The sequence below is a fragment of the Mycotypha africana genome, assembly GCF_025528875.1.
Source record: "Mycotypha africana strain NRRL 2978 chromosome Unknown BDF20scaffold_4, whole genome shotgun sequence".
NCBI lineage: Eukaryota > Fungi > Mucoromycota > Mucoromycetes > Mucorales > Mycotyphaceae > Mycotypha > Mycotypha africana.
This window is the reverse complement of record NW_026515728.1, coordinates 810,676-837,856: the sequence shown is the minus strand read 5'-3', so window position 1 is coordinate 837,856 and position 27,181 is coordinate 810,676. Positions and strand designations below refer to the sequence as shown.

Genomic DNA, 27,181 nt, shown 5'->3' with positions numbered 1-27,181 from the left:
CACATGAAAGTTTATTTTAATTGTCTTTCATATTCTTCATACAAACTTACTTGGGCACGTGATCAGGAGCCTCAGGGGATCTCATGTTGAGCGACTGTTTATAGCTCAGTATAAGGTGGCGGAGTTACATTACTATTGGATAAGGACGTATATCACCTATTCCATAATTTTAGTCAGAGATAATTGTAGGTACCATGTGGGTTCTAGTCGAATAATTGAATTACTCTAGAAGCACTTACAGTCGCTCCTTTCATTTATGTCAAAACCCTTATGCCCTGTAAATCTTATAAAATTAGAATTATAGTAGACTATGTTAAGTGACGAGACTATAAAAAGATGTTTGATTGTCCTTATTTTGAGTTAACATTTGGGTCCCTTTTATATCTTTTGAAAGAAAAGGGATGTCTGAAACCTTGTGAATAAATAGGGGGCAAATATGAAAATACGTGTAATGTTGTTTAGGTGATTAATCACATATATTTGGCGTAGGTAATTATAGAAGACATCTCGATTCATCGTATAAAATTCTCTACGAATTTACCTTCCTTTGTAGAATTTAAAAGTAACGTTCCTCGATATTAATGATTTCGTGTAAAATAATTTTAGTATAAGTATCTCCGGTTAGTTGTAAGACAATAAAGGGAATTATCCCATCTTTATCTCTTTAAAAAAAAAAAACCAAGTCTTAGGTAAGTCAAGTACAACTAATTGTCTTCTGGTCATCTAACCGATAATACCTTCACGTTGGGCGCCTTCCACTTGACATTTTGAAGAGTAAACCGTGGAGATTATTTAGTTGTACTATTTGAATCCTATACCTTTTTGCTCGGTTTAATTCTTTTTCGTTACGTCTCTTTTCTGGCTAAGCAACAAAATTAGTTATTGATTCAAGTTCCTTTATACCAACTATAGGAGAATTATGAATAAAAATTAGAATATTTTGATATTGAGCACATTTGAAGAAAGAGTTATTTTTTTGAGGTTTGCTCTTGCAAACAATGTAACTGTGCTTGTTAAAGATTGTAGATTATTCGTACATAATACTGATGAGCTAATGGTGATGTATCATAAATACAAACTTAGTCTTGATTGAATATAGTCTTGTAAGATTTTACAACTAAAGATTATCTAAAAGCAATGGCCTCAGAACAAAATAAATAAATTCTCAGTGTTTTTAACTGTTCTTACTATAAAACTACCTTGCATTTCCAGTCATAAAAAATCTTGTCTACAAAAGTGTTAACCCATTTACAGTATTGTAACTTACCTGTTTAGAGTATCTTAACACCAACTCTAGTTTTGTTCTGGGCAATGATCTTTCAGTCAATTTAGAAGATCACTGCCATTACAACTGCATTTGATCCGAAGGCGTATCTCCATTTCCTCTGTCAAGGCGATGCGAGGAAAACCGCTTCGCCATTGGCTCGGTCGGATCGAAGGTCTACACACGAACGGCTGATCTGGGTACAGCAGCGTCTCATTCGTGCAGTATCCTTCGCCTGACACTGCCAATGTCGCAGCTCCAACGATCAAGAAGCGACAACGCAAGCAATGAATCACTTCCAATGGCCAACCATCGAATAAGGAATGGAAAGAAACCCTTGCGACGCCTGCTTACCAACGACATGATAGGGTTGGCAGTGAGGCGTTTTAAGCAGCCGTTCTTGAACTGCTGTGACATTTCCAACCGAAAGGAGTACTATTGTCATCCCACGCACCAAAAGCCAAAGTTTGTTTGGTTGCTGAACAATAACCAGATGCACTTCTGATTATGCAGTCCAAGTCTTTGGGAGCGATTTCTCAGACGGATTATGAGGAATACGAAGTCCAGTTTGGAACCTTTTGTCCTTTCCATTTACGTTGAAGTTATTCTTTATCCAAATTCACGATTTTTAAAAGGTATTGATGATGATATTTGTAGGTTGCAACAATTGAACACAGTTTCCTTTGGTATAGAAACGTTTAATCATAAATTATGCTTTCTTACAAGGGTCCTGTCTGATGAACCAAAGCCTTAGTCTTAACCCTATTAGTGTAATCAACTTGCTTTTGAGGCATTAAGAGTTTATTTGGATATTGAGGTCCTATGTTCAATACACTATCCAAAGAAAACCAACAACAAGGCAAATAGCTGTAGTTCGGTTGCCGAACATGTGAATAATCAACTCAGTGGTCTATCACTCGATATCGAGGATGAGATGAACGGCGTCAGAGAGCATGAATGACAGCTTTGTGATAATTCTATAACAATTCCTCTAGGAAAAAGAGTGAAAGTATATTATGGCTTTAAGGTGGCTTTTGTTAAAAAGCCAACATAATTTATCGAAGGGTCTTATAGCAGCACCTTCCAAAGAATCATTCGAAGCAATACTTTCTTGTAATCCATGTTTTAGATCTATTCTATGGTGGTACAATGTGATGCTGTAATGTGTGTTACCTGCCTTGGACAACTATTTATAGAGGTTGAAGTTCTATATGCAACTTGCTTCATTGGATCGATATTTTAAACATTCAATCTTTGTTCAATTGACAATGCACCTAATCTCTTTCGAACCGAAATGTGGTATTTGCTAGCTTTCGCTTAACAAAGCTAATATCGCAACAACACATAACCACTTCAGTCGCCTGCCTCCTCGCAGCTTGAGTAGCTTGTACCGTTGCCATATTCAGTAACCTTTTTTTTTTTTTTTCCTGAAGTATTTTCCGTTCACCTTTTGGGAAGTCAACTGTATCTCAAATTCCAATCCTTCTTCGATGATTCGATAACAAAAGGATAGCTCTAGGCAAAAGTGCTTGGCAATGGTGGACAATGATGCTGACATTACATTCATTCTGATACTGTTACGAAGACTTTCTAATAAGATAATAATAGTTCAGCATGTGGCAGTAATCTATTATACATGTTTTTGATTGGATCTACACCAGCTGCTGTGATAGCAAAGCGTTCTTGGCAGTTTCTTTTTTTGTTTCCATTGATCAAGATATCTTTGAAAATTTAATCACTATGAGCATCAAAAAAAGGACACATGTTATAGCTGTTTCTTTTTGGAAGGAAATGTACGCTTGGCATTTCATGGCCTTACCTTGCTTTTATAGTCTAATTAGGAGAAGCGAGCCACACACCCCGTTTGCGGGGTAACTTTTTCGCTTTCAACAGCTTTTTTTTGCTTTGGGTTCCTTCCGGTGCAATCCGTTCTCACTCACTCATTGAATCGCCAGGGACCAGGTTCCGTCATGTTCTATATATATGTTGGATCAATTTTTGAGCCCACAGTTACAGCACTTCTGAAAACTGCTACTCTATAGTGAAATACATCGAGGAGTCGGTGTTGATCTGATTACGGGGGTGAAAGACTAAAAGCCTTGGCCAGAAGAATGGGATTGCGTAATTAACTGACATTAGGAGGTGGGTGCTGAATTAGAACGTGGTGATTTTTCTATTTCTGTCGGTTCAGTTACCACATATAGGCAAATTATTTTTCTGTAAAAATCACAAGTATGATGTCAGAAAGAAGAACTCATTTTGAAACAGAGAATAGAAGTGAGCTACATCGAGGGGCAACTTTGAATGAAGCAACTCTATATAAAATGGGCTCATCATTTCTTTGTCCTACTACTTGGTTTTCTACTATTGTTATTTTCTTAAAAATCCATCTTTGAAATAACCGATATACACAAGTGCAATACGCTATATACCGTCATTCAATACATGAATATGTTTGTTTCTCGTGTGGTTTTCCTTTTTGCTATGATTGCTATGATGACAAGTATGGCCTTGGCCAAGAAGGATAAGAAATACTTCACTACCAGCTATTCAGTTTTGAGCAGCGATGTTCAGGCTTCGTATGCAACGAGTACTCTTCCAGCGTCAATCTTCCCTACATTTGACAACTACGAAATTTACGACACAACGCCTCTGGATGATGGGCAGGTATTTATGAGTATTCAAGGTGCAAACTACGATGGTTACCAGGTTCAATAGATGCACACGTCAAAGAAGCTCAAAGAGAGCCCTATCCTTTCCATTCATTTCTTAATTAGTTCCTTTCCTCATTCTCAAATTCCCTACATCTATAATTTATCACTCATTGACTCCATAGCGTATCGTCCTATAATAATAATAGTGGCCCCCCCTTCTGTTTCCCTGGTACGCTGGTTTTTTTTTTTTTTTTTTTTTTTTTTTTTTTTCCCTAGCATCTCCTTTTACCACTTCCTCCTCGAAAAAATAAATGCAGGTTCTTGACCTATGCTCACGGATACAATGCAAAGTTCGATCGTGTATTACAGTAACATTCTCAGCTGTACTTATTGTCCTCTTTTCACAATGAAGGGATAGGTCTTCAGCTGACCTTAACGAATCCATTTACCGTGTGTATATTGGCCGTGAGGATGATCGGACAAATTCTGCTTCTACGAAAACACAGAGGGCTAATTTTTTCCTCCCCCGATTTGTAGAATCCATATTTCACTATAGCTTTTTCTTCTCTTGGTTATGTTATTTTTGTTCTTAGTTAGAAGACCACATAAAGTAAAAATCATGGCAGTACCGGAAGTGATTGGAGTCGGTTGGAGGAAGAACAGGAACAGACAGTCTTCGGACCGCGCTCACTATTCTTGAGTTCATGTTAACAAGAACACATGCGTACGGTATATAGTAAAATAGAGTCACAAATTCGACACCTTATTTTATTTCCCTAGCTATCATACCCACCCTATGAAATCTTTCTCAAAAGATTCTGAACAAAATCCTTAACCTTTTCAGTAAAGGCTTTCTGCAGATGAGGAAATCATGTATAAAACTATAGCGCCAACCACTGCTTACTGAGAAGAGCTCCATTCTTAATACCCAAATGCCAAATGCTCTGGCAGTCCGCAGTGCAAACAGATAAGTCTTGCAAGAATACAATGGCAGCTTTCCAGGTCGCAAGATGCTAGTAGTGGCAATGTTGAAGAGCGCTTTTACCATATGGTGTCTACCATTTGCTTATATGGTTACTTACGTAATAGTGAAGCCTTTGCAAATGACGAACGGAAGAAGCACTTTATTTTGAGAACATAATGAAACTGTTAAAACGTACTATAGCAGCAAATCAGTTATTGGTGGTGGTGGTAATGGAGATAGGTGAGGTGAGGGGCTGGGAGCGGCTATATGTCCTTTCTTGGCAATAAAATACCAGATATGTATATACCCTATCCCAATGTCGATCAAATTCAACAGCAGAAGTGAGAAATTCCAACCTACCTAATGGGTGAGTCACAGTATAATGCAAATTAGTTTTAAAAAAAATGTCAGTGCACGTCTTTTTGTTAATAGTTTATGACGTCAGGGAGTGAGCGTATTGAATTTGCAGAAAAAAATAAAATCCATGAAAAAAATCATCGTTCACCAGCGTTGAACATAAAACAATCGTTAAAATGTTTGACCGAGAAACTGACAAATTTGCATGAATTTTATTTTTTGGTAACGCTTTGGAAATGTATAAAGACGCGACAAGTTTTTCTACACACGGGCGAAAGGCTTAAATCCAGGCGATAACAAGCATTTTCTAATCGAGGGGTTTCAGTTCAACTCTGTGTCTCTTCCATGGAAAATTTATCGGATTCTGCTCGCAGTTAAAAAAGTGGAAAACAGAAGAACGAACAAAAACCAGATTTGCTTAAACCCACAAAGCGGGGTGAGTATTCTTCTTTCCCGGGTAGGATTCTTCATTTCCACTTGCTTTATTATTTCATTCTTTTTCTTCTTTTGAAAGTTTTCCTTATCATCTTAGCCTTTCCTATTAGCGTTGTTTCTACGTAAAGATGATGCAAACAGATATGCAGCCTTCCAGCCTTAAATCACATCCACCTGCTACTGTGTCGGTGAAAGCAGAAAATCAGCAACAGCAGCTACCAGCTCATGATACACAGAACAATAAAAAAGATCTTAGTCATCTAGAACATATTTTTCAATCTGTTGAAAAACAGGTTTGTTCATCTATAGAGTCGATTCGACCAAAATCAGATGGGGCTTACCCTTTAAATTTTATCATGGAACAATAGATTGAACAGTGGGGAGACAACGCAAAGTGGAAAATAGACTTGATTCTGTTAGATAACAACAGTAATAACAAACTACCAATACAGCAGCAACAGCAGCAGCAACAGCCTGTTCCACCACAACGAAAAAATAGCATCCATCCGTTGCTGTCACCACAGCTTTTACATCCGAACGCTATTACAACACCCGCAGAAAGCAACACACCTACCATTTCAGCCAATTACAGCAATAAACATAATGCGTCCATACCTATCACTTCTACCGTTCAATATCCTGTAAGCTCATACAACTGATTTTTCCATCTATTTATTATAAGCGTGTTATTAACCGATCGTCTTCTATAGTGGGACTTTGTTACACCAAAATACATGAGCGAGTTGGGATCACACTTTGGCAATAATGATTTACAAACAAAGGTATATTATAGAGAGAGCTTTAACATCGCTTATGTTTGTTCCACAAAAGACGCACTGATGAAAAATTTTCTTCATGAAGCTGCATGAATTAGTTGAACGACAAAAATATTTGGAAGAGATCATTTGGTCGCAGGCTGAACAACTTCGACATGCAACCACAGCTTTTCAAAACGACTCAGCTACAAACGATGCAATCAATACGATGCAAAAGATATATCTACTATCTGTAAGTCACCTCACTATCTCATTCAATACCTTATCCGAACGCTGATCTTACCCTTTTATACATATATGACGATTAAAAAAAAAAAAGCAAAACGAGCAAAAATTACAGTACTTGACTGAAACCAACATGTTACGAGCTGATATAGACAAACTGACAGCGAAATTAAAAAACATGGCACATATATTAGAAAAAATGGAGCAGATGGAAGTCCCTGCTGAAGATAAGCTTCTAGACAAAGCTTCTCTTTTAGCAGATAGGAAGCGGATGCTAAGGAAATTACACCTCGTAGAACTGAGACTCACCGCGAGAGACGCAGAGATAGAGTATCTCAATGAAATAGTACATTTTTTGAAATCAACGGCACATGGCAACTATTATTACCACCCAACAATGTACCCACCCTCACCCAGACCTTTCCACCCAGCACAACAACACTATTCAGCGGGCAACATGAATAATAGAAAGTTGAAGGGTTCACCTTACTTGCTTCAGCAACAATTCTCCCCTTATAGCACGAACGCCACTACGAGTGAAATCAGAAGTTCTGAACCGCAGCATCCTTTATCTGCATTAGATAGCTTAGGCATAGTAGCCGATCAAATGCTAAGTGATCCAGAATTCGACACTTCTATAAATCATAAATCAGAAGACGAAGCAGGGGATTCACAAGAAAACCGCTTTAGAACTCGTCTTAATGATCGAAGATCGCAAAGGTCAATGGATTCGGCTGCTACTTTATTGGCAATGCCACAATTGATGTTCCCCCACCAACGGTCGGCTTTATTGAGCAAAGGTAAGAAATTTGTGATAACTGAACGCCATGTTTAGTTTTGATATGGATGACAAAGAAGGAGAGAAAAACTAACAAAAAAAAAAAAAAAAAAAAAAAAAGACCCACACACCATAGACGATATGTCAGGAAGTACCTCATCGTCACCATCACCTGAGCAAGCAAGACGAACACCTTTAGAACATGTCCCAAAGAAACCAAGATCTACGTACACACGATGGACAGAAGCCGAAGATAAACTGTTACGTGCTGCAGTGAAGAAGTACGGACATAGCAATTGGGAAGCATGTGCGAGAGATATCAAAGGAAGAAGTAATATTCAATGTCGAAATCGATGGATACGTCATCTTGAGCATAAACCACCTCCTATAGAAGAGGCTGACGAGGAGGGTGAAAATCATGAAGAGAAAGAAGACGAACAGCCACCGTCAAAAAAATTAAAATCGGCTACATTGGCAGCAGTAGCAACAGCAGCGGGTAACAGCAACGCGCGCCAATCGCCTTCCATTGCTGCTTTATTGAATAGTGAAAACAGCGAGAGCAGAGACAGGGCAGTTGGTAATGAGTCACCCCGTCTTCACCCTACTTCTCATCCTTATACACCGCCTTCACCAATGCAATCACCAAAGCACGCAAGACGTCGGGCAACCGAAGTCAAAAACCAAAGGCTATGATGTTAGTATCCTTTCCGCCTTACCTCATCATTCAAATTTGTAAATATATAGTATAGCATTTACCAAAACCCAAATAACCATTAGTATAGCAGCAGTACATTAAAGTAGTGTAAATATTTAATTTATTTCATGTTTGGTCAGCGGAAGAAAAAAGTATTCTTGAGTTTTGACCAAAACGTAAGCTTTGAAAAGAAGCAGGCTCGTTGCCTATGGACTGTCATGCACTCGTTATCAAGTTTTATACATATTGTAAAAGTTGTAAAAAATGTGAACGATACAGATCCACGTTCGAAGGGGGTACAGTGATATAATTATTGCTACTTACCTATTATGGCTACGTTTATTCAGAAATTTTCTAGCTTTAGTATGGTTAAAAGTCTCGAAATCCTTTTTAGCTCGATTGTTCGTGCACATCTATTCTGGGGCGATTCTCTTAAAATTTAATTGTGGGCTCTCTCTCTATTCTTAGTTCATTTTAAACCAAAGACACACAAGTGATGGGATTTTTTTCATCGCTCTTCGGCTCCAATGGTAGCCATTCAAAAGGGCAACAGCAGCATCGACAACGCTATGATAATAACAAAGGGCCTACACCAACTACCACAGCTAGTGCACAATTCGCACAACAACCCACTCGAAATGTTCAAGATGCCGTTGTCATTTGTTATAATCAACGATACCACGATGTACACTTTAGAGATTTTCCTAATGGCATGCGGCAAGCGACAGTTGCTGATCTCAAGGAACGCTGCAAACGTTTGACGGGTGTCACTTTAGCTACTATGAAGCTGAAGGTTTCTGGTGGTATGAAATAATACTTGAAGAAGCTCGAAAATTTGAACGAAAATATTAATATGACTGATACTGTTCCGTGATCAAAATGCAATACTTAGCGTATATCAAAGATGATAACGCAACGTTAATTGGAAGCGGAATACACGAAGGCTCTCTTGTTCATGTCATAGGGGATACTGCTAATAGAGAAGAAATTAATCAAACCGCCTCAAAAAATCCCGAAGAAGTGGGGTATTTGAATAGAGTATCCAAGGCGATGGAAATTCTTGACAACGCAAAGTTGAAGATCAAAGAGTTTGAAGACGCAATATCAGAATTGAAATCAATGCCCCCACAGCAACGTGAAAAACAAAATAAAACACAAGAGCTGGGCATTTACTTGACAGAAATATTGATGCAGGCATTAATATCTTTAGATGCAGTCGATTGCCCTCCTGAATTTCAAACGGCTAGATCGAGCAGAAAAGAAGCAGTGAAAAAATGCCAATTGCTTATGGACCATGTCGACAGTTTGAGATCAGAACTAAAGCAATATGTATCATTAGAAGATCAACAACAAAGATTATAAAAGATAGAAAATATATTGTACACATATAAAGTTGTGCCTTGCTTTTACTTATTTATATATATATTTTAGCAGTAAAATTTTGTAACCATGCTTTAGACTGTACATCCAAATGAGCTTCTGGCTAAGCGTTTATAATAATTTCATAATGGGGTTTGATATATCGTTTATTGAATAAAAACTAAAATTCATAATAAATACATAACTAGATTATTTGCACAGAGAAGCACCTGCTTGAATAGTTGTTGTAGCCTAATCCATTTTTTGTTGTTTTTCCTACCACGGTATGATTGAAAGGGTTTTTCGAAAAGGACAAAAATGGGAAGCTGTCGACGGTATACATAAAAGAAAATCAAACAAAAAATCGGCAATAGAGTGGTTTCAAAAATTCGAATTTTGCCAGCCAACTTTTGTGATTTGGCTGCGCTGTAACTGATAAATAAGGCTAGAGGAAGTAGTATCCAAATCTTCTTTGGACGTTCTGAAAAGTACCGTTTTTTATTTACTGCTGGTGCTCTTTTTTTTGAGAAACCACTGCTTTTTGGAATATCAGTATTGTGCTCATTATGGTAATAATGATAGTGATAGTCGATAGACCAATTACGAGTCTTGGGAGACAATAAATGGCGTTGGATAGACTGACTTTTCGATTTGTATATTGTTCGTTCGACGCTTTTTATAGGGAATCTCAAGGATTTCTGCCTCTGCTGGATATATGCATTACGGTTTTTGTTTTGCTTAATGTTCGTATAGTTTCTACACTTTTCAGAACGTGATTTCACCGATGGCCTAACAAATGTCAACTTGCCATATTGTATAGATGATAGAAGACTTGTTTGGGCTTCTGAAATCAATTTTTGTAACGATACAGCAATCCTTTCCATGCTGTCGTTCATATTGACGAAAGATTCTATATTCTGGAATTTCAAATTGCTTTCTGCATCACGGCCATCTAAATAGTTTATATCCTCTCTCAGCTTGCAGTTATCGACGCTGAAAGGAACATAATGGGATGCCGGACTATTATAGCTACCATGGCTATGCTCGTACCTCAAGTCAGTTCCTATTACTCTAAAGGTAAACAGTTTCAAGGAAACTCATGCGTACCTATTCGTGGTTGACGTTGATTTCTCTTTTGGGTTATTATGCATTTGTGAAGAACTCATACCTATTGAAAGGTCTATTGAAGAATTTGACTTGCGGGAGGGTACAATACTAACAATTCAAAAAAGAAAATGTACCAGAAGGGCTTATTAATATAGGCTAGAATGTTACACCTAATATTAATGATTGTTGCAGTCCTTTTATTTTACATTGAAGCATGTTTATGGTACTCGTTCCATGTGGAAACGGTTTTGAATGACTAAAAAGTTGTTAAAGCCAATCAAAACAGATGTGATTTTTTGAAATTAGTCCTCTCGGCTCATGGGGGGTAGGGTAAAGAGTATTAATCATTTCTTTACATAGTTCATTTTGCTTTTACATCAAGTAGAGAATTTGCGAGATAACAATCAGGGGAACATCAAGTGTATACCGTCTTTTGAAACTTACAGGGAAACTACAGCTGTCACAGTTACATTTATGTTTATAATGATCATCAATATACATCATAAAATTTCCTACCTGCTTCTCAAGCTAAAGCTTTGAATTTACCGATACGATATAAACGGCCAAATGTGTTGCAGTACTCGTAAAGAAACACAGGTTTCGGGCTGACTTTGTAAGCAGATATTAAAGGAAAAAAGTGGAGGCCATCTTTGGTAGACATCTATCACAGATCTTCATCAGAAATACGATTTGCAAATTTTTTTTTATTCGATGATGTAATCATTATAAGGAAAAAAGAGCCCAAAATTGTATACGTATTTGGTAAAGACAGTATCCATGCATATTAAATGCAATATAATAGAAGTATATGTAGTATGTATAAAAAGTTTATATACAGCCAAGAAACGCAGAAGCAACCAGAGCAGTAATATTGTACATCAAGAGGCTAAGTAAATTATTGAACGCCTTCCCACATGTCCTTGGCCTTATCGAGAGGCTTTGTCAACATATTGGCTAAAGCAGCTGGGAAACCTTGAGCAGGTGCACTAGGATGAGGTCTTGTAGCAGCAGTAGGCTTATGTGCTTTGAAGGAAGCACCAACTTTCTTCAATTCTTCTTCAGATACGTGCTTTCTCAAAAGAGGTAAAACCTCATTTTCTTCTTGTTCAATATGGTGAAAGAGATAATCCATGGCTTTTACAATTTTTTGACCAAATTCTTCAGGGTTAGCCTTCAGATCAGTATACTTGACATCATACACTAAGTGACGCAACTCTTGATGTTCATGCAAGCTTCTTTCATATTGCTGTTCACCTTCAACGCCGCCGACTTTTTCTCTCAACAAAGGATATACTAATAGCTGTTCACATTCATCATGTTGAACCAAAGTCTTGACCAAGGAGTTACGTAAATTCACCTTCTCATCCAAATCATTGCTAGCCTTGAATTTTTCATATAATGATTTGGCGTAGTTGTGATCTTCAATGATCAAATCAATGATATTATCGCCTTCAGTAAAGACAGGAGCACCTGTTAAACCAACTGTGGCACCGAACTTGCTGGATGCTTGACTGATATCGGCCATATTGTATAGAAGCAGAGGGGGGGAGGTGGGTTATGAATTTATGCAAGTGAGACTTTTGAATGAAAATTCAAAGAAAAAGAAGCTCGTTGCTCTCTTATTGCAAACCCTTTTTTTATATGTTGAAGCAAGTATAATCCGGGGATTGATATTTGTTTAATCACTGAATCAAAAAATTAGGTCAATTTGACATAATTGAATGCTCTTTTTCTTTTGTTCCAGGCTAGTTCCAGATTTTTCTTTTCGGTTTGCATAAAAATTAAGAAAGCTACCTTTTGATTCGCCGTTCGTCATTCCTACCATTTTTAGATTAACAGAGGTCTTCTGTACCTTAATGGAAAATAGATTGGAACTTGATCAACAATGTCAACACCATCACCTAGTTTCGACGAATTTTGTACTCTGCTAGAAAGGCTTTCGAAGGCTAAATCAAGCGAAAAGTATGATCTGTTACAAAGATATCGAAAGAGTTGGATCAACAATTATGGAACGGATATGTACGACGCCGTTCGCTTATTGTTTCCAAGAGTAAGCTTCCTGCCTCATCAGCTGCAGATTGACTAACGAAATGAAATTGACGATTCCATCCTGTTTCTCTTTTTCCGATAAAAGGGCGACGACGAGAGGAAGTATAACTTGAAGGAAGATCGTTTAGCTTCATTGCTGGTGAAGGCGTTGAACATTGATCCCAACTCTATTGACGGAACCAGACTTCGAAAATATAAAGTACCCTCAGCCCACAACGTAATGTCTAAGTACACCATAGAAGTTGTGGAAGAAGCCTCTTCCTCCCAAAAAAAAAAAAGGAAAAATGACCTCTCAGTCGTAAATCTAAAGACATTTGTTGCCTCTATGTATAGAGAACCCCAGGAGACTTCAATACCATTGCCCGCGAAGAAATCAAAAAACGCTCCACAGTTCGTTCATCAACCATGACTGTCAGGGACGTGAATAAGTATTTAGATGCTTTATCAGAAAAATACAGAGCACAAGACGATCAGTTGACCATCATTCGAAATATGCTAAGATATTTCACTGCACGTCAATTGGATTGGATCATACGTATAATTTTGAAGGGTGAGTGTATGCCACTATTGAACGGTTTCAACTGTATCGTACTGCTATTTTGACACCTTTCTTTCTCAAGATTTAAAAATCCACTGTGGTGAGAAAGTGATTCTTAATGCTATCAGACCAGGTAGCTATGATACTTGGGTTACGAACAATTCATTACGAGAAATAAGTCAGTTGGGTTCATTCATGACAGAGAGTGATGCGATGAGCAGGGGCGGACACAGACATGAATTGAGATTGTTCGATAAATTTCTTCCTCAACTGGCAGCTCAGTACGCCGACGATTTATTAGAGAAGTTCAATAAGCCCTTTTTTATCGAAAAGAAGATTGATGGCGAGCGTGTTCTCATGCACTATGACAAGACGATCGACCGGTTTTTATGGCACTCCAGGTATGCAATGAACATTCTAAAGCTCAACGTCTTTTCCTGGAAGATCTAACGTAGAGTTGTCTTTCCATTTTCTAAATAGGAAAAGACTTGAAGAAAACTTTCTGTATGGATCCACAGCCAAAGATATGACGAAACTAGCAGGGCATATTTGTGATGGTTTATTGATAAAACAAAAGTAAAATCATGCCTCAATATCTTCTCATCGAAGAAGAAACGAGCAGCTACTAAACCATTTGCTCCAGCATTATTTTAGATGGAGAAATGGTAGGATATCATCCAGAACAAGGAATACATCTCCCGTTTGGAACCTTAAAAGAAGCTGCAAGGAACGATTTAACAAATACAGCCCTTCCGCATCCCAGCTGTAAATAGTCAATCTCGGTTGTGTGGAAGTGCTTTCAAATAAAGAGCGCTAACTTGATTTTTTATTAACAGATATTGTCTTTGATATTTTGATGATTGACAACACTCCACTCATCAACTTTAGTTTTGAAGACAGGCTGAAAGTATTAGAACAGCATATACAACCTCAGGGCAAATATATGGAGTTCATAGATCGTAGAAAGATAAGCACAAAAGAGGAGTTGTTACAGCAATTGGACGAAGTTATTCAAAAACGTGAAGAGGGTTTGGTGTTAAAAGATACAAAGTCAATCTATCGCATTGACAAACGATCGCAAGGATGGATAAAATTGAAACCAGTGTACATGGATGCCATTGTTGAAGTCTGTGATTTACTTTTGGTTGGCGCCACCTACGGTCACGGACGTAGAGGAGGAAAGTACGGAAGTTTGCTTTGTGCTGTAAGAGATGATAGAATACCTGAAACGGATCCACCTAGGTAAGGAAGAGAATAAGGTAGGACTGAATAACCTAGAATAGCATTATCTCTAACTGATGTGGATCTATAGATTTGTAACATTCACACTCGCTGGAGGTGGACTCAGAGAGGAAGTTTACAGAGAATTAGAGTAAGCTTTGGTTCGCATCAAAGAATAAAAGTGTTAGATACAGTATTGACGATTTAATACAATAGCCATCTAATAAAATCAGCTACCAAACATGATCCGAAAAATATTCCAGAATGGTTAATCCATCCTATACGCGGAGGCGAACCTTTCAGCATACTTATTGATTATCAAGAGTGAGATTTTTGAAAAGGAACGAACAAATTTATGGTTGATACTAAGATAAAACATTCGTCACAGCTCTATTGTTGTAGAGGTTCGAGGTGTCGAAATTGTCCCGTCACGTAAGTTCCATCAATCGAGCTATAAATTGGGTATTGTTTCGCTAAAATAGCTTCTCCAAAACGATCAATTAGAAAAGTTCGGAATGGAATTAACGCTACGGTTCCCTACTTTTCTGAAAATTCGACCTGATAAAGGATGGAATGATGTTTGGACTTATTCAGGAGTTATTGATGCAAAAACTCATGGCGGCATGGGAAGAAGAAGATCTACTGAAGACCAGTAAGAGTTCTTTTTCTCTTTAAAAATGTATGGATAGTGAGGCTCTTCATAATTAACTCACATATACTAAATGCATTATAAGCGATGGTGCAAAAAGGATTAAAAGGACCAGAGTAAATTTTTGTTAGCAACATTCATCTGTATAATTGAGTACTTAATGTCGTGATAAACTGATAGGGTACAAACTTATTGGAAAGTCAGAAAGGGATCGACACGAGCGACGTAGAAGTAGAAGGAAATATTTTCAACGATAAGGTTTTCTGTGAGTTAAAATGCCAATTAACAAGCGTAATCATGAGATATATATATATCTGATATACGGGATTTAGACGTTATTACAGGAACAAAACAGAATGAAAACGAATCAGGAGGTTATACGAAGTATGACTTATGCAAAAAAATTAGAGCCTTTGGCGGAAGATTTATCTTGAAAGCGACGCCTGACGCAATGCTTATTGCGGGAATAAAAAGTGCAGTATATGAATGATATAACGCATAAAATATGATATGCAGTACTAAATAACTCTTCTGAACTAGATCGTGAGGTTCAGGGTTATATCGAAATCAGAAGGACTCAGGATATTGTTAAACCAAGTTATATCATCGAATGTATTGAAAAGAAGCGGTTATTGCCCTTAGAACCAAAGTAAATCCTGCCTTTGAAGTTAACGAAAGTTGAAAATTATTGAAATAGGTTGACGGTTTTGTGTATGATTAGGCACATGCTTTATATATCTCCTCGTACTAAGGAAGAATTCTCAAGAACAAGAGATGAGTACGGGGATAGTTACGCTACGAAAATCCGTGAAGGCGAATTGCAAGAGGTAAAATTCAACATCAAATATATTTCGCTGATCAAAGCAGCATGTATAATGCTTCGTAAATATTTCGACATAGATAATGAACAGAATGGACGAAAAAGATATGGATGACTCGGTGTCAAGAAATTTAGCTTTAGAAACCATACACCGTTACTTTCCCGAGGGCCTTCCTGGAATGCTGTTCATAAGATCGCTCGCCTATTTTGATTTTGATACGACCATACCATCTAATCATCTATCTCCTATTACATTTGAATGGGTTACGTGGAAACGAAGCAAAGAAGTGATGGAGCTATACAAAGCTCGGTTTGAATTTCAAGGCGGAAGGATTGCTGCAGCTGTATCCGACCCGAATATTACACATATTATAGTGAATAAGGACGACTTGACTAGAATAGAACAGCTTGGAAAAATATTTATGAGGGAGCCTCTTCCTCGCTTTGTCACTTTCCAGTGGATTGATGACTGTTTGACAGAAGGAACCCTGCTTGATGAAGAGCGTAAGCACCTATTTCTGCAGATCTATCCATTTACAGCAAATACCTAACGAAATTATCTTTCGTTGTAGCATTCGAACCCAAGTTCTTTGTAAATACGGCACACAAGTAAACTGAAGTTGGTGATTTCATGTTATACTCTTCTACATTATTACACGAACCATCTTATGTAACGTAGTTATAATAATCATGACTAACTTTTTAAGAACCATATACTTCTGCAAACCAAGATAAACGTTTCCTCTTAGTTATTATCCGCTGCCTCTACTTATTTACGCGCCTAATTGTAAGAAAACAGAATATGTGACACAAACATCCTGGAGAATTGAGCGTTCTATTCTTAGTTAAATGATCTATGTCAAAAGAATTTATTGTCAATCCAAATAGTGATGATGAGTCAATCCAAACATCTTAGTAAAGAAGAAAGAGGATGGCTGCTTAAGCAGTAGCACCAAGAGTAGGGAAAGCGGAAGCATCTTGAAGATTGATAGCAGGACCAGCGGCGTTCTTCTTGAGAGAACGACGGTTGTTGTTGTTACGTCCACCGTTACGACGGTCGTTTCTACGGAATTCACTACGAGGCTTTTCAACAAAACGTTGTTCAATGTCAACAAAAACCTTCTCTTTGCGAGGCTTTTCAGCGTTAGACTTCTTAGCAGACTTGGTTTCCTTGGGAACGAAGAAATCTTCTTCTTCCTTCTTCACAAAAGCAACAGCATCCTTGAAAGCAGCATCGTCAGCGTCGTTGGCTTTACGAGCTTCAGGAAGAGAGACCTTCAAAGACTTGTTAGCCTTTTCAGCCAAGTATTCATCCAAAGTCTTAACTACTTCCTCGGGTTCAACAGGAGTAGTTTGTTCTTCTTTGTCAGGGGAAGCATCAGTATTGTCCTTTTCAGCTTCAGCTTCGGAAACACCAGCCTTACCCCAACCCTTTTCAATCTTCTTCTTGGTATCACTAATCGAGTTACGTTGCGTTGCATATATGAATTACTTCGTCTGAACGTTTCTCTAACCATTTGTGATAGACATAAAACACGTCGTAAATTTTCTTTTACTTACACAATACCAGTACCAGAATGACGATCAAATTCACGGCCACGTTGACGGCCATTTTGTTGACGACCATTCTTCTTGGGACCACTTCTGGCAGAACGAGCAGCTAAAATTGTAAATTACGCAATATACAATAATTTAGCATTTGGTCCTTTGTCTTTTAACGCCATCACTTTTCTGTTTATAGTCAAATCCAAATCCTTAAGTAACTGTAATTATATCTCTTGTCTGTTGTTGTCGTGGCAGCTAAATAAGCATTCAACAAGAAAGTTCAGGCACAAAACTGCGTCAATGATACACAAATATTGTGAAATTGATCAAAAAATGGAAAAAAAAAACCACTTTCGCTGTTCAGTGAGTTGTCCTAATGTTATGTCAACTGCTTGTATTTCTGATTTGAGTCTGAAAGAATTGATTGTCTGTCAGTGTGGTTATGATGGGAGAATAACTACTATACAATCGCTAAATCCGAAGCTGAACGAAAAGTAAAGTGGAACAAAAGGCTGAGCTGTACGTCTAACAGGAGTTTTGGATTTGACTATGGCCAGAAAAATAGACATTAGAGGAGGATTTAGTTCTTACCATCCTTATTGATCTTGGTAACAGACTTCTTGTCAATCACAACAGGAGCCTCTTCCTTAACAGGAGCAGCAGGGCGAGGAGCCTCACCATCACCGAGGACGTCAAAAAGATTTTTAGAGAAGGTAGACATAGCTAATGATCGAACTTGTGTTGCGATGGATGCCTCGTTCAAAGACTAGGATGGATGGATGAATGGATGGATGGATGGATATCGCAAAGATACACAAAGGGAGGGATTTGTAGTGTACACTCATTGAATCTTGTTTTGTTCAAAATTCAATTCAGCAGCACCTCGGAAAATATTATGGGGGGAGGGGGGACACCACCACAATATCTTGATTGAACAGCAAGAGAGAGAGCACAGACAACGAGCACATGTTTTTTGATATTCCGATAGTTGAAAAATAAGAGACCTTACGAAAATGCAGTTTGCAGTTAAAGACAATAAACAGTATTATTGGAACTATACGTAAGCTCAAGATATCCAACTAGAAAAGTGGAAGACACGGCGTGATTCCTTTAAGTAAGCATAATCTTTTCATCGGCAACAAAAGCTAAAGTTAATCAAAGTTGTTCCTTCAGTCGAAGTGATGCAATGGCACGTGATTTAATTTGGCCACCATATCAGATTTTTCCAAAATTGGTGAATTGGTGTATTTTTTTGGGGCTTTTTTTTTAATCGCTTGATTTCAAACAAACATGCAAACTTCATATAGGATGACAAAAATGTGATATGTTTATTTACGGGTGTACATATAGTATGGTTTCCAAATAATGGTAAAGAAAGTATCTAGATAACTAATTAAAATTATTGTATGTGTACAGTTAGATATATAAATAGAATTGTGTAATGTTGCATTGTAAAGTACAAATAGCTTTTTGAGGGTTTTGGTTTAGAAGTATACAAAAAAAGCTGTTGCAACTAGTGATAGTAAGATGGTTGTGCTATACATAGTTGTATGCTGAATATTAGCTTGAGAAGAGCTACTGCCACCAGTGTTACTGACTTGCTTTTGCTCATATGCATCACATTGTAGTGGAGACTGTGCATTATACGTTACATTGTTCAATTGAGCAGCAATAGTCAGAGCGTCTCCCTTATTGTAGAAATCGACCTCTAAAAAATTAGGTTGTCTTCCAAAAGTCTTTTGACAAATCTGGGCTTGTCGCAATAGTGATGAATCACTGTTTGTAACATTTGCTGTTCCTTTCTGGGGTATCTCAATGAGTAATGAGCCGAGCGTAAGTGTGCCGTATAAGAAATGATTCATCACATACATTACTTCCTCTGGATTGTAGGGTTCATAGGGTCGGTCAATAACGCAGTTAAAAGAGGATTCATTATAATTATTATAAGGTGTTTCGAAAACATAACCCCATTCAGGCATGAGCCTTGATTATTTATAGAAATAATGAATGAATGCATGTTGTGAATAAATAAACATTCGTGTTAAAAAATACCTACCATGGTACCGCTTTAGCGTCAGCTCCTTCATCCAAGAAATTGACTACCCTTTTGCCACTACTTATCATTTCGCCTAAGGTTGGCCAAGTGAAGTTTGCGTACTCTTGTATATGAACATAATCCAAAATCCCGCTAGCTTCATAAGCTGTTTTGAAAGCTTCCGGGGTAAAGTTTCCAATATTGTTCCACATGATGGTTATCACTTCATTTGGATTGCTTTTCACCCAATTTGTTATTTCCTTGAGTGTATCAACTGCTGAACCAGCGTTGAGAATCGTACAAGATGTGTGACATAACTGTATACCTTCTGCTGCAGAACTGGCATTAGACGCCCTCACTGCTGATAATTTTAAACCTCGGACACCATCAGAGAGTTGTGTCGAGATTGGGCAAAGTTGGTTAGCTGCTGGATTTGCAATATACCCATAAGAGTTATGTGTCAAAATGTACGTAAGCTCATCAAATGGTTTGTTGCATAACTCGGCGTGCCCGTTACATAATTGTTCAGACTTTACAAAATTGATAGTAATAGCGATAGTCACCACAAATATGAGTAGAGATCTTATATACATAATATCCCTTTCTGGAAGAAAACTGAAGAAAAAGCTTTGAAACAGCTTTAAAAAGAAAAAAAAAGCTTATTTAAATGGGTTGGGAAGGGATCTACAGCAAAACCCATCTTAAAGCGGATATCAAAATGGGGCTCCGGACCAAAAAAGAAATTCCATATTTGGCTTCCTTGGCAAGATTGAGGAACCTTTTGATAAAGATCAAACCCAATCAATTAGTGGCTCGTAAACTTCGTTGAGCCGCACGCTATCTTGAACTGTTCACGTACTGTTTTCTACTTTTGAACTTGCATAGGTGAAGTTACTGACGCTTAAGTGACATCGGGTCTAGTGAGAGGCTTTGAGCCATATTCTTGAAAGCAAGATAAACAAAGTAGATGCTTCAGTATGTGTAACAATTATGTTAGCATATAATATTTTTAGTCTCGCCAAGGGATAAATATACGCAAAGAGAAAAATTTAGTACGAAAGTTGCTTTCATCATGTATTTACAATTTTAAGTCGGTATTATTGACTGATTCCGTCACGAGAACAGAGCTATGTTCGCGAGGTTTAAACAGATAACAGAACCAGTGTGGCTGATGCTCATGGCTTTTTTCCCATAATTTCAATTTCCATTTTCTTAGCCTTCTAATTACACGAACGAAAGCTATTTGTTTATGTAAAAATGATAGGGCTTAAAGTGCTATTTATTATAACAGATTATCTAAGTTCTGAGCTGTAGCCGTGGCAACAAATTTATACAGACTATGCCATAGTGGGAATGATTTCAGTGTTGCGGTTACTTTTACTTCTACTTCTTCATTTACTTCATTTGTAATGGCCTTCATGATTCATGAAGATGTTTGAAGCCACTCTTCAAAGAGCGTTGTAAGATGTAAACGCTATAAGCGGTAATAATAATGATACAATAATCGGGTATCTGCTGCGATTGCTACGCTTCTTAACCTGTATCATTTAGTCAAGCTCATCAGGATAGTAGCAAATTATTGTTCAAACTTTCGTTATAAACTTAATAACCGTGGAAAACTCGTCGTCTTTTGGCTCCACAGATCAATTTAAAAAGAATGCCTTTTAATTTCTGAGATTCAAAGGACTTTTACAAAATCACATTTACAATTGCCTTAAATTTCGCATATTCAACATACTATGGCCTTGGTTCCAACATCTTCCAATTTATATAAGCAATAGCTCCTTAAGAGAACACTTCTTTCGCAGCTCTTTTGCTTCTTCAAACAGAACCCTCAAAAAGTCCCTCCTCTGCAGGTCTTTTCCCAACTCCCCATAATTGTGAATCTTATTTACTATTTAATACTTAATAAAAATCGATCAGGTATAGAATAATAGTAGCAAACAGTAATTCAACAAACACTAACTCATTTTTTGCAGATATATTACATGTATGGCTTCCAACATACGATCAACTTACCAGGCCCAATTACCCTTCCAACATCTGTATACCAACTCAAAACAGCAAATATTAGCAAAGTATTGGATTGAATCTGTTCTAGGATACCGTCTTCCTTCAAATGATCTTTCATGCTTAAAAGATGGAATAATACTTTATAAGTCCGTCTTTTTTTTAGATATTCCTTTTATCAGTATAAGTATAAGCTGATCATTTTCTGATCTACCATTTACTGTTAGAATTATCCAAGCTTTGATCAGTCATCATTTTCTACCAACTGACTATCAAGTTAAATCTAATGCCCAGCAACCGGTAAGTAGAGGCTAATCTCAAAACTGTATTTAAAAGGGGTAATTAAAAAAGTACGAGCAAGAGAAGCATAAGCAGGAAACAGATGTAGCAGGAGGCCGAAAGAAACATTTTATTACGAAAGGGAGTGAAAGAGAAATAAAAAAATTGGAGGAGAAAGGATCTTAAAACACCATTTGCAATGATGGCTTACACCTGAATGTTTTTAATATTAGCAAGAGCGAATTGAACTATTTCAAGCAGCTGCTAAGGATGTAAGTGACAGATTTGCAAACAGCTACCTATCTCTTACTTATCGAGCAATTATTCCATAGATTGGTTTACAGCCGTCTGAAATATTCTCTTTCGAAGATTTGGTTGAAGAGAACATGGATGCTGTAAGTTATATATGCCATTTACTGGATCGAAGTTGACTCCATATACTCACATTGACCCCTGTTTATGCTTTATTTCATGTCCCGTTGAACTCTTTTGCATTTTATGTTCATTTACGCCAATGCACATGCCTAATACCGCATTCTTATTCTTCCTCTCTTCTTTTTAAAAATGTCTCTTTTTTTCACATCCTTGACTGTCAAACTAGGTTGCCTCAACAATTTTGATTTTAGCTTACCTCTACTCGTATAAAAGGCTTATCACCGACACAACAAAATCGTCTACTCAGCGTAATATAATCGATACTCTTAATTTGACGATACCCAACGAAAAACATATATCATTACATAAATCGCCTAATTCTTTACTCAAATCAAACCTCAGTACTACATTTAACAGCTATAATACTTCACACGTTACCGCTTCCAAAGTTAACGCTATAAATACCAACGAACATACCAATAGCGTTAATATCTTAGAGCAAAAAGATATGAATGTCGAGGCATATCTATTAAGGAAAGGAATAGGAGAACAAGAAAGCAGAAATACAGCGTGCAAGCAGAGCAGACAAAACTTAAGCGCATTCAGTGAAATTTCAGGAATGTCACGGTCGACGTCTACCCCAGGTTATTCAAATTCAACTTCTAAAGACCTGTTTCAGAATTGCGATCTATCCAAAATGAAGGCTGCAAACAGACGAAACTCTATGTCTGCATTTATACGGTCAGATAGAGTCTGGGGCGAAATGTCATGCAATATACCTAGACCAACTTCCTCTTCTTTTAGTAACAGTGATGTTGTTTGTCTTCCTTTTGATATCACTAATATTAATATCAAGGACGTAGAGGAAGATTTTGTTCCAATGCATTTTTCCAATTCTCCGTCTTCACTTTCATCTACAGCAAGCTCAATAGATCGGGAGTTTTTGTATGATGACGATGAAGGAGAGATTTATTACGACACAAAAAAGAGTCAAACGCCGTCTTCTTCAGGAGATAGTGGTTATGGTACAACGCGAAGGAAAGTACAGCAACAACAGCAAAAGCAGCGACGAGAGCAGCAGCAGAAACACGAGGATAGTATATTAAACAATAGTAATGAACAACACCAAGCAAAAAAGAATAAGGCGCAGGATTTATTTGAGGCCTTATTTACTCCACCTGTTCCTACGCAACCGCTCAGCAATACAATATCGCAGCAGAAAAAGCAAACAAACATGATTACAAACAGACATTTGAAAGATCTTCCGCAAGTGCCAACGGCTATAAAACTAACCAAAAGTATCAGTAGTAAACATTCAATAAGCAGTAGCAATAGTAACAACAGTAGTAAAAAACTATCATTACTCTTCTCCAAAAACCGCTCTCAACATTCTTCTTTTTCCCAAAAAAAAAAGGAGCCTCATTTCGTTAAGTTTCAAAGTTGGTCCAGTACAGGTAGCAGAAATAATATTACCGTCACTGAGAACTGCAAATCACAAGTCCTCATCACAAGCAATAGCACTGAGGTTAATGTAGGTAAAACACGACAACAGGAAGAAGAATTTCTCAACCGGCTGCATCAAAAAATAGAAAGCCAAGCAGTAGATACAAATAGCATATTAATCCCGGGTTTAGTAAAGAGAGAGCAAGAAAAACCGAACAATTCAAATCGAAAACGAACTACGACAGATGAACAGCAACGAAGGGAGTCCATTCTAATGCCTCTTAATTCAGTATCTGCTACCAGAAACAATAATTATGCTCACAGTAATGGCAACAGTGGTGGCGTCAGAATTCGTAGTACGTCCTTTAATGCACCATCATCAGCATATGCAGAATCGCCTAATGATTACCGGTCATTATCGTCTGTTAGTCTACATTCAACCATTTCGAGCAGTCTATCTAAGACCGACGTGAATAACTTGATTGAACAGTGTGACAATGAGGGCCAGTTAATGGCCCGGTATGTGAGTTACAGTTATTTAACTTGAGAAGGAAGGAAAAAAGAGTTGTATACAGTCGCTTATTTCTAAGTATCATCATACTGTATGTAGAAATTGGGTGACATCATCGGAAAAGGTCATTTTGGTACTGTTTACAGGTAGCTCTGCAGTCAATGTTTCGATAAATTATAGCTAAAGAATCATTTATATTGATATCATCCTCCTCATTTCTATTCGCTAGGGCTCTCGATTTACTATCAGGAAAAACTGTTGCTATTAAACGAATCAGCCTACAGAAGGCGCGGAGTACAGATATTCAGGATACGTTGCAAGAAGCATCTTTATTGAGCTCGCTGATGCACCCAAACATAGTGAAGTACGAAGGCTTCATTAAAACACACGAGCATTTGAATATTGTATTAGAATACGTTGAAAATGGGTCACTATTACACTCACTAAAACAATACGGACATGCCCTTCCAGAACACCTTGTAGCAAGATATTGTTACGATATTCTCCAGGGCCTTGTTTATCTGCATGAAAAAGATGTTGTTCATTGCGATTTGAAAGCAGCAAACATCCTTACCACTAAGTCAGGCGACGTCAAATTATCTGATTTCGGCGTGTCCTTGAATTTAAAATTGAAGAAGCAGGAGGATAACATTGTTCCAGGCACCCCATTTTGGAGTAGGTTTTTCTTTTGCTTTGTTATTCCAAATTATAGTCACTAATACTTTGCGATTTATTCAAAAAGTGGCGCCTGAAGTCATTGAACTGAAAGGTGCATCTGTTAAATCTGATATATGGTAAGTATTAATGCCAAACCTACTCGCTGTATACGATTTGTTAATACTTTACTATCAGGTCATTGGGATGTACTTTAATAGAATTATGCACTGGGAAGCCTCCTTATGCAGATTTATTAACGATGACGGCAATGTTTAAGATTGTGGAGGACGAGAGCCCACCTTTGCCAGTGGGTTTATCAGACGTAAGTCAAATTCGGCATCTAAACGTAGTTTACAGCTTTATGTAGAAACAAGTGCGATAATCTGATTGCCTTGAATAATTGACGTGCACCCTTAGGAATTGCGAGACTTCTTACAGTTGTGCTTCAGAAAAGATCCATCCGAAAGGCCTCAAGCAAGCGTCTTATTACAGCATATGTGGATCAGGAAAAACGAAAAAGTACCCGGAAGCATCTTGTCGAAAGTAACTTCGAAAGAGAGTAGTATTCTTACTCGTACTACAAGTACAGCGCCTTCTTTGCCCCCGTCAGATGAGTTTGATGTTGCGAGCAATACTTCCACCATTGTATTAAACAGTGGTTCATCAAACATTGTAACTTCTACTACCGATGATCGACATAAAGACCGTAAGAAGGTGAATACCTTATCAGCTTTTTTATCCAACTCGCCTTATGCGTCTTCTAAAATGGCAACGTCAGAAATTTCTTCCCATCAATCCACAAGAAAATCAGAATCATCAGTATCTGCTCATCGATTTACTATACGCGTATCGAAGGCAAAACCCTCTCAACAACGCGGCAGTAATCGTAGTAGCAATAACTTTGAAGACAGCAGCAACTGTCGTTCTAACGCACACAAGTCGATGCCTGTTATCGAAAGCAGCTTCTCGCTTGAGAAGACGAAATCTACGAAACAGCATCATAAACATAGCATGATCAGAGTATCTTTTCCTCAAGGTAAAGTAATAAACATAGTAGCGAATGAACTGACGAGCTCATCATTAATTCATGAATTTTATCCCTCTGAAGGCGAAGAAGTGTGCAACATATGTCGTGAAAAAATGTACGATGCCTTGATGTGTAATGATGGATGTGGTCTTATGAGACATTCTGAATGCAGTAACAGAGCTGTAAGCCTTGAGTAAGCTTATTTCTCACACATATCAACTCTACTAACCGCTTCTTCTTTGTTCGAATACAGATACAGGATTCTGAGACTCGTCAACTGATGCCACCTTCAATAAAACCGACAACATCGGTCTCCTCACAGCTTCGTCAATTATTTAGACCAAAATCATCAAAAACAAAATCTCTTCACCACTATGACCTGGGAAACATTCAAGAGCACGATCAGATAAAAATGGGGAACCAAATGGACGTCAAAAACTCTAAAAAAGCAAGGCCAAAAACTAACAGTACTATCAATACAACATCAAATAATTCAAGTTCAAGATCTTCCTGGTGGAGGAAACCCTTGACATCGTCCGCTAAATAAATCTAGTAAATCTATATAGCTTCCCCAAATTAACTCACTGTAACAAGTTTATTTGCTGAACAAAAAAAGTATACTTTATGGTTGTTTGCATACAGCGTAAAAATTATGTGGCTCTTTCATTGCGCTTTTCTGTTCATATTCTACTATACTGAATAGTGGTATTATATCCATAAAAGATGGGGTTTACAAATGATGAATTGAACCGATCTTGTTGTCCTTTAAAGGACATTTGTTGTTGAGGAGTGTATCGGAACGCTTTTGAACCTTGGAACGCAGGATGTATTTGGGATTGTAATGAATGTCGAGCCTTCAATGAATTGGACTGCTGTATGGGTATATACTGTTCTTGTTGTTTGATTCTAATCTGTGTGTTCATATTGACTTGTTGAAGATTTGGAATAAAAGATGCGTAATGAAGAATCTCACCAAAATTAATGTGGGGAAATTATCATTCACGTTACATGCATTATGTCAGCAGCAGCTGTTTTCTCAGCTTTTCAAATGAAAAGTGAAAAATATCAAGGTTCGGAGGTGTTTAAAGCATTGCCAGATTGCTCAGTAAAATCTTCAGTTAGAAGAAACTCTTCGTCGAAGTTAAATTCAGCATCTAAATCGAACAGTAGTACGACAACAAAAAGCATTGGCAATAGAATCTTGGGTCGTAGTACTTGCCTGCTGAATTGAAGAATGACTTCACCAAAGTAGGATGACGAATGCACTAATGCCGTTGAAGGACTGACCCCTAGGGCTCTCGTGGCAGTTGCTGCAACTCCAGAATTCAGAAAGTGATATGGAAATCTTGTTAATCCTACACTCATTGCAATGGACATGTTGACTGTTTCACTGAAAAATTATCAAAGGA

General features: G+C 37.7%; 10 protein-coding genes across 10 annotated transcripts; 6 read left to right on the top strand and 4 right to left on the bottom strand.

Moving 5' to 3' along the window:
- Positions 1–5,817: 5,817 nt before the first annotated feature.
- On the top strand, positions 5,818–8,146 carry BDF20DRAFT_818730 (uncharacterized protein; the record flags this gene model as incomplete). Its single annotated transcript, XM_053077403.1, has 8 exons — positions 5,818–5,967; positions 6,043–6,315; positions 6,385–6,456; positions 6,536–6,682; positions 6,770–7,074; positions 7,144–7,455; positions 7,639–7,814; positions 7,938–8,146. The coding sequence occupies 8 exons, from the start codon at positions 5,818–5,820 to the stop codon at positions 8,144–8,146; spliced, it is 1,644 nt and encodes a 547-aa protein (XP_052937136.1).
- An 880-nt stretch (positions 8,147–9,026) lies between these two features.
- BDF20DRAFT_817507 (uncharacterized protein) lies at positions 9,027–9,509 on the top strand (the record flags this gene model as incomplete). The annotated part of the gene is made up of 1 exon (XM_053077263.1): positions 9,027–9,509. The coding sequence occupies one exon, from the start codon at positions 9,027–9,029 to the stop codon at positions 9,507–9,509; it is 483 nt and encodes a 160-aa protein (XP_052937135.1).
- A 92-nt stretch (positions 9,510–9,601) lies between these two features.
- On the bottom strand, positions 9,602–11,275 carry BDF20DRAFT_435794 (uncharacterized protein). The gene is made up of 5 exons (XM_053075449.1): positions 11,130–11,275; positions 10,970–11,064; positions 10,820–10,869; positions 10,614–10,721; positions 9,602–10,544 (listed from the first exon to the last, which is right to left on the bottom strand). The coding sequence occupies exons 2-5, from the start codon at positions 10,976–10,978 to the stop codon at positions 9,695–9,697; spliced, it is 1,017 nt and encodes a 338-aa protein (XP_052937134.1). The 5' UTR covers positions 10,979–11,064; positions 11,130–11,275; the 3' UTR covers positions 9,602–9,694.
- A 233-nt stretch (positions 11,276–11,508) lies between these two features.
- BDF20DRAFT_912130 (uncharacterized protein) lies at positions 11,509–12,138 on the bottom strand (the record flags this gene model as incomplete). The annotated part of the gene is made up of 1 exon (XM_053083918.1): positions 11,509–12,138. One exon carries the CDS (start codon positions 12,136–12,138, stop codon positions 11,509–11,511), a length of 630 nt encoding a protein of 209 aa, XP_052937133.1.
- A 360-nt stretch (positions 12,139–12,498) lies between these two features.
- Positions 12,499–16,441, top strand: BDF20DRAFT_912129 (ATP dependent DNA ligase domain-containing protein; the record flags this gene model as incomplete). Its single annotated transcript, XM_053083917.1, has 17 exons — positions 12,499–12,663; positions 12,748–12,879; positions 12,996–13,212; positions 13,283–13,601; positions 13,681–13,776; positions 13,844–13,965; positions 14,037–14,442; positions 14,513–14,572; positions 14,638–14,745; positions 14,810–14,853; positions 14,926–15,073; positions 15,156–15,186; positions 15,251–15,335; positions 15,403–15,543; positions 15,611–15,719; positions 15,792–15,897; positions 15,971–16,441. The coding sequence occupies 17 exons, from the start codon at positions 12,499–12,501 to the stop codon at positions 16,439–16,441; spliced, it is 2,760 nt and encodes a 919-aa protein (XP_052937132.1).
- A 388-nt stretch (positions 16,442–16,829) lies between these two features.
- Positions 16,830–18,156, bottom strand: BDF20DRAFT_818655 (uncharacterized protein; the record flags this gene model as incomplete). Its single annotated transcript, XM_053077394.1, has 3 exons — positions 16,830–17,346; positions 17,451–17,550; positions 18,027–18,156. 3 exons carry the CDS (start codon positions 18,154–18,156, stop codon positions 16,830–16,832), a joined length of 747 nt encoding a protein of 248 aa, XP_052937131.1.
- A 763-nt stretch (positions 18,157–18,919) lies between these two features.
- BDF20DRAFT_905652 (PLC-like phosphodiesterase) lies at positions 18,920–20,063 on the bottom strand (the record flags this gene model as incomplete). Its single annotated transcript, XM_053083185.1, has 2 exons — positions 18,920–19,418; positions 19,492–20,063. The coding sequence occupies 2 exons, from the start codon at positions 20,061–20,063 to the stop codon at positions 18,920–18,922; spliced, it is 1,071 nt and encodes a 356-aa protein (XP_052937130.1).
- Positions 20,064–21,020: 957 nt separating this feature from the next.
- Positions 21,021–21,905, top strand: BDF20DRAFT_863869 (uncharacterized protein). The gene is made up of 2 exons (XM_053080702.1): positions 21,021–21,629; positions 21,708–21,905. Exons 1-2 carry the CDS (start codon positions 21,463–21,465, stop codon positions 21,793–21,795), a joined length of 255 nt encoding a protein of 84 aa, XP_052937129.1. The 5' UTR covers positions 21,021–21,462; the 3' UTR covers positions 21,796–21,905.
- Positions 21,906–24,187: 2,282 nt separating this feature from the next.
- On the top strand, positions 24,188–25,112 carry BDF20DRAFT_818045 (kinase-like domain-containing protein; the record flags this gene model as incomplete). Its single annotated transcript, XM_053077316.1, has 4 exons — positions 24,188–24,221; positions 24,338–24,763; positions 24,831–24,882; positions 24,941–25,112. Coding segments are annotated over 4 exons (684 nt in total), but the record flags the coding sequence as incomplete, so codon positions are not given.
- BDF20DRAFT_436017 (uncharacterized protein) lies at positions 25,024–26,363 on the top strand. The gene has a single exon (XM_053075453.1). The coding sequence runs from the start codon at positions 25,241–25,243 to the stop codon at positions 25,967–25,969; it is 729 nt and encodes a 242-aa protein (XP_052937127.1). The 5' UTR covers positions 25,024–25,240; the 3' UTR covers positions 25,970–26,363.
- The last annotated feature ends 818 nt before the right edge of the window (positions 26,364–27,181 follow it).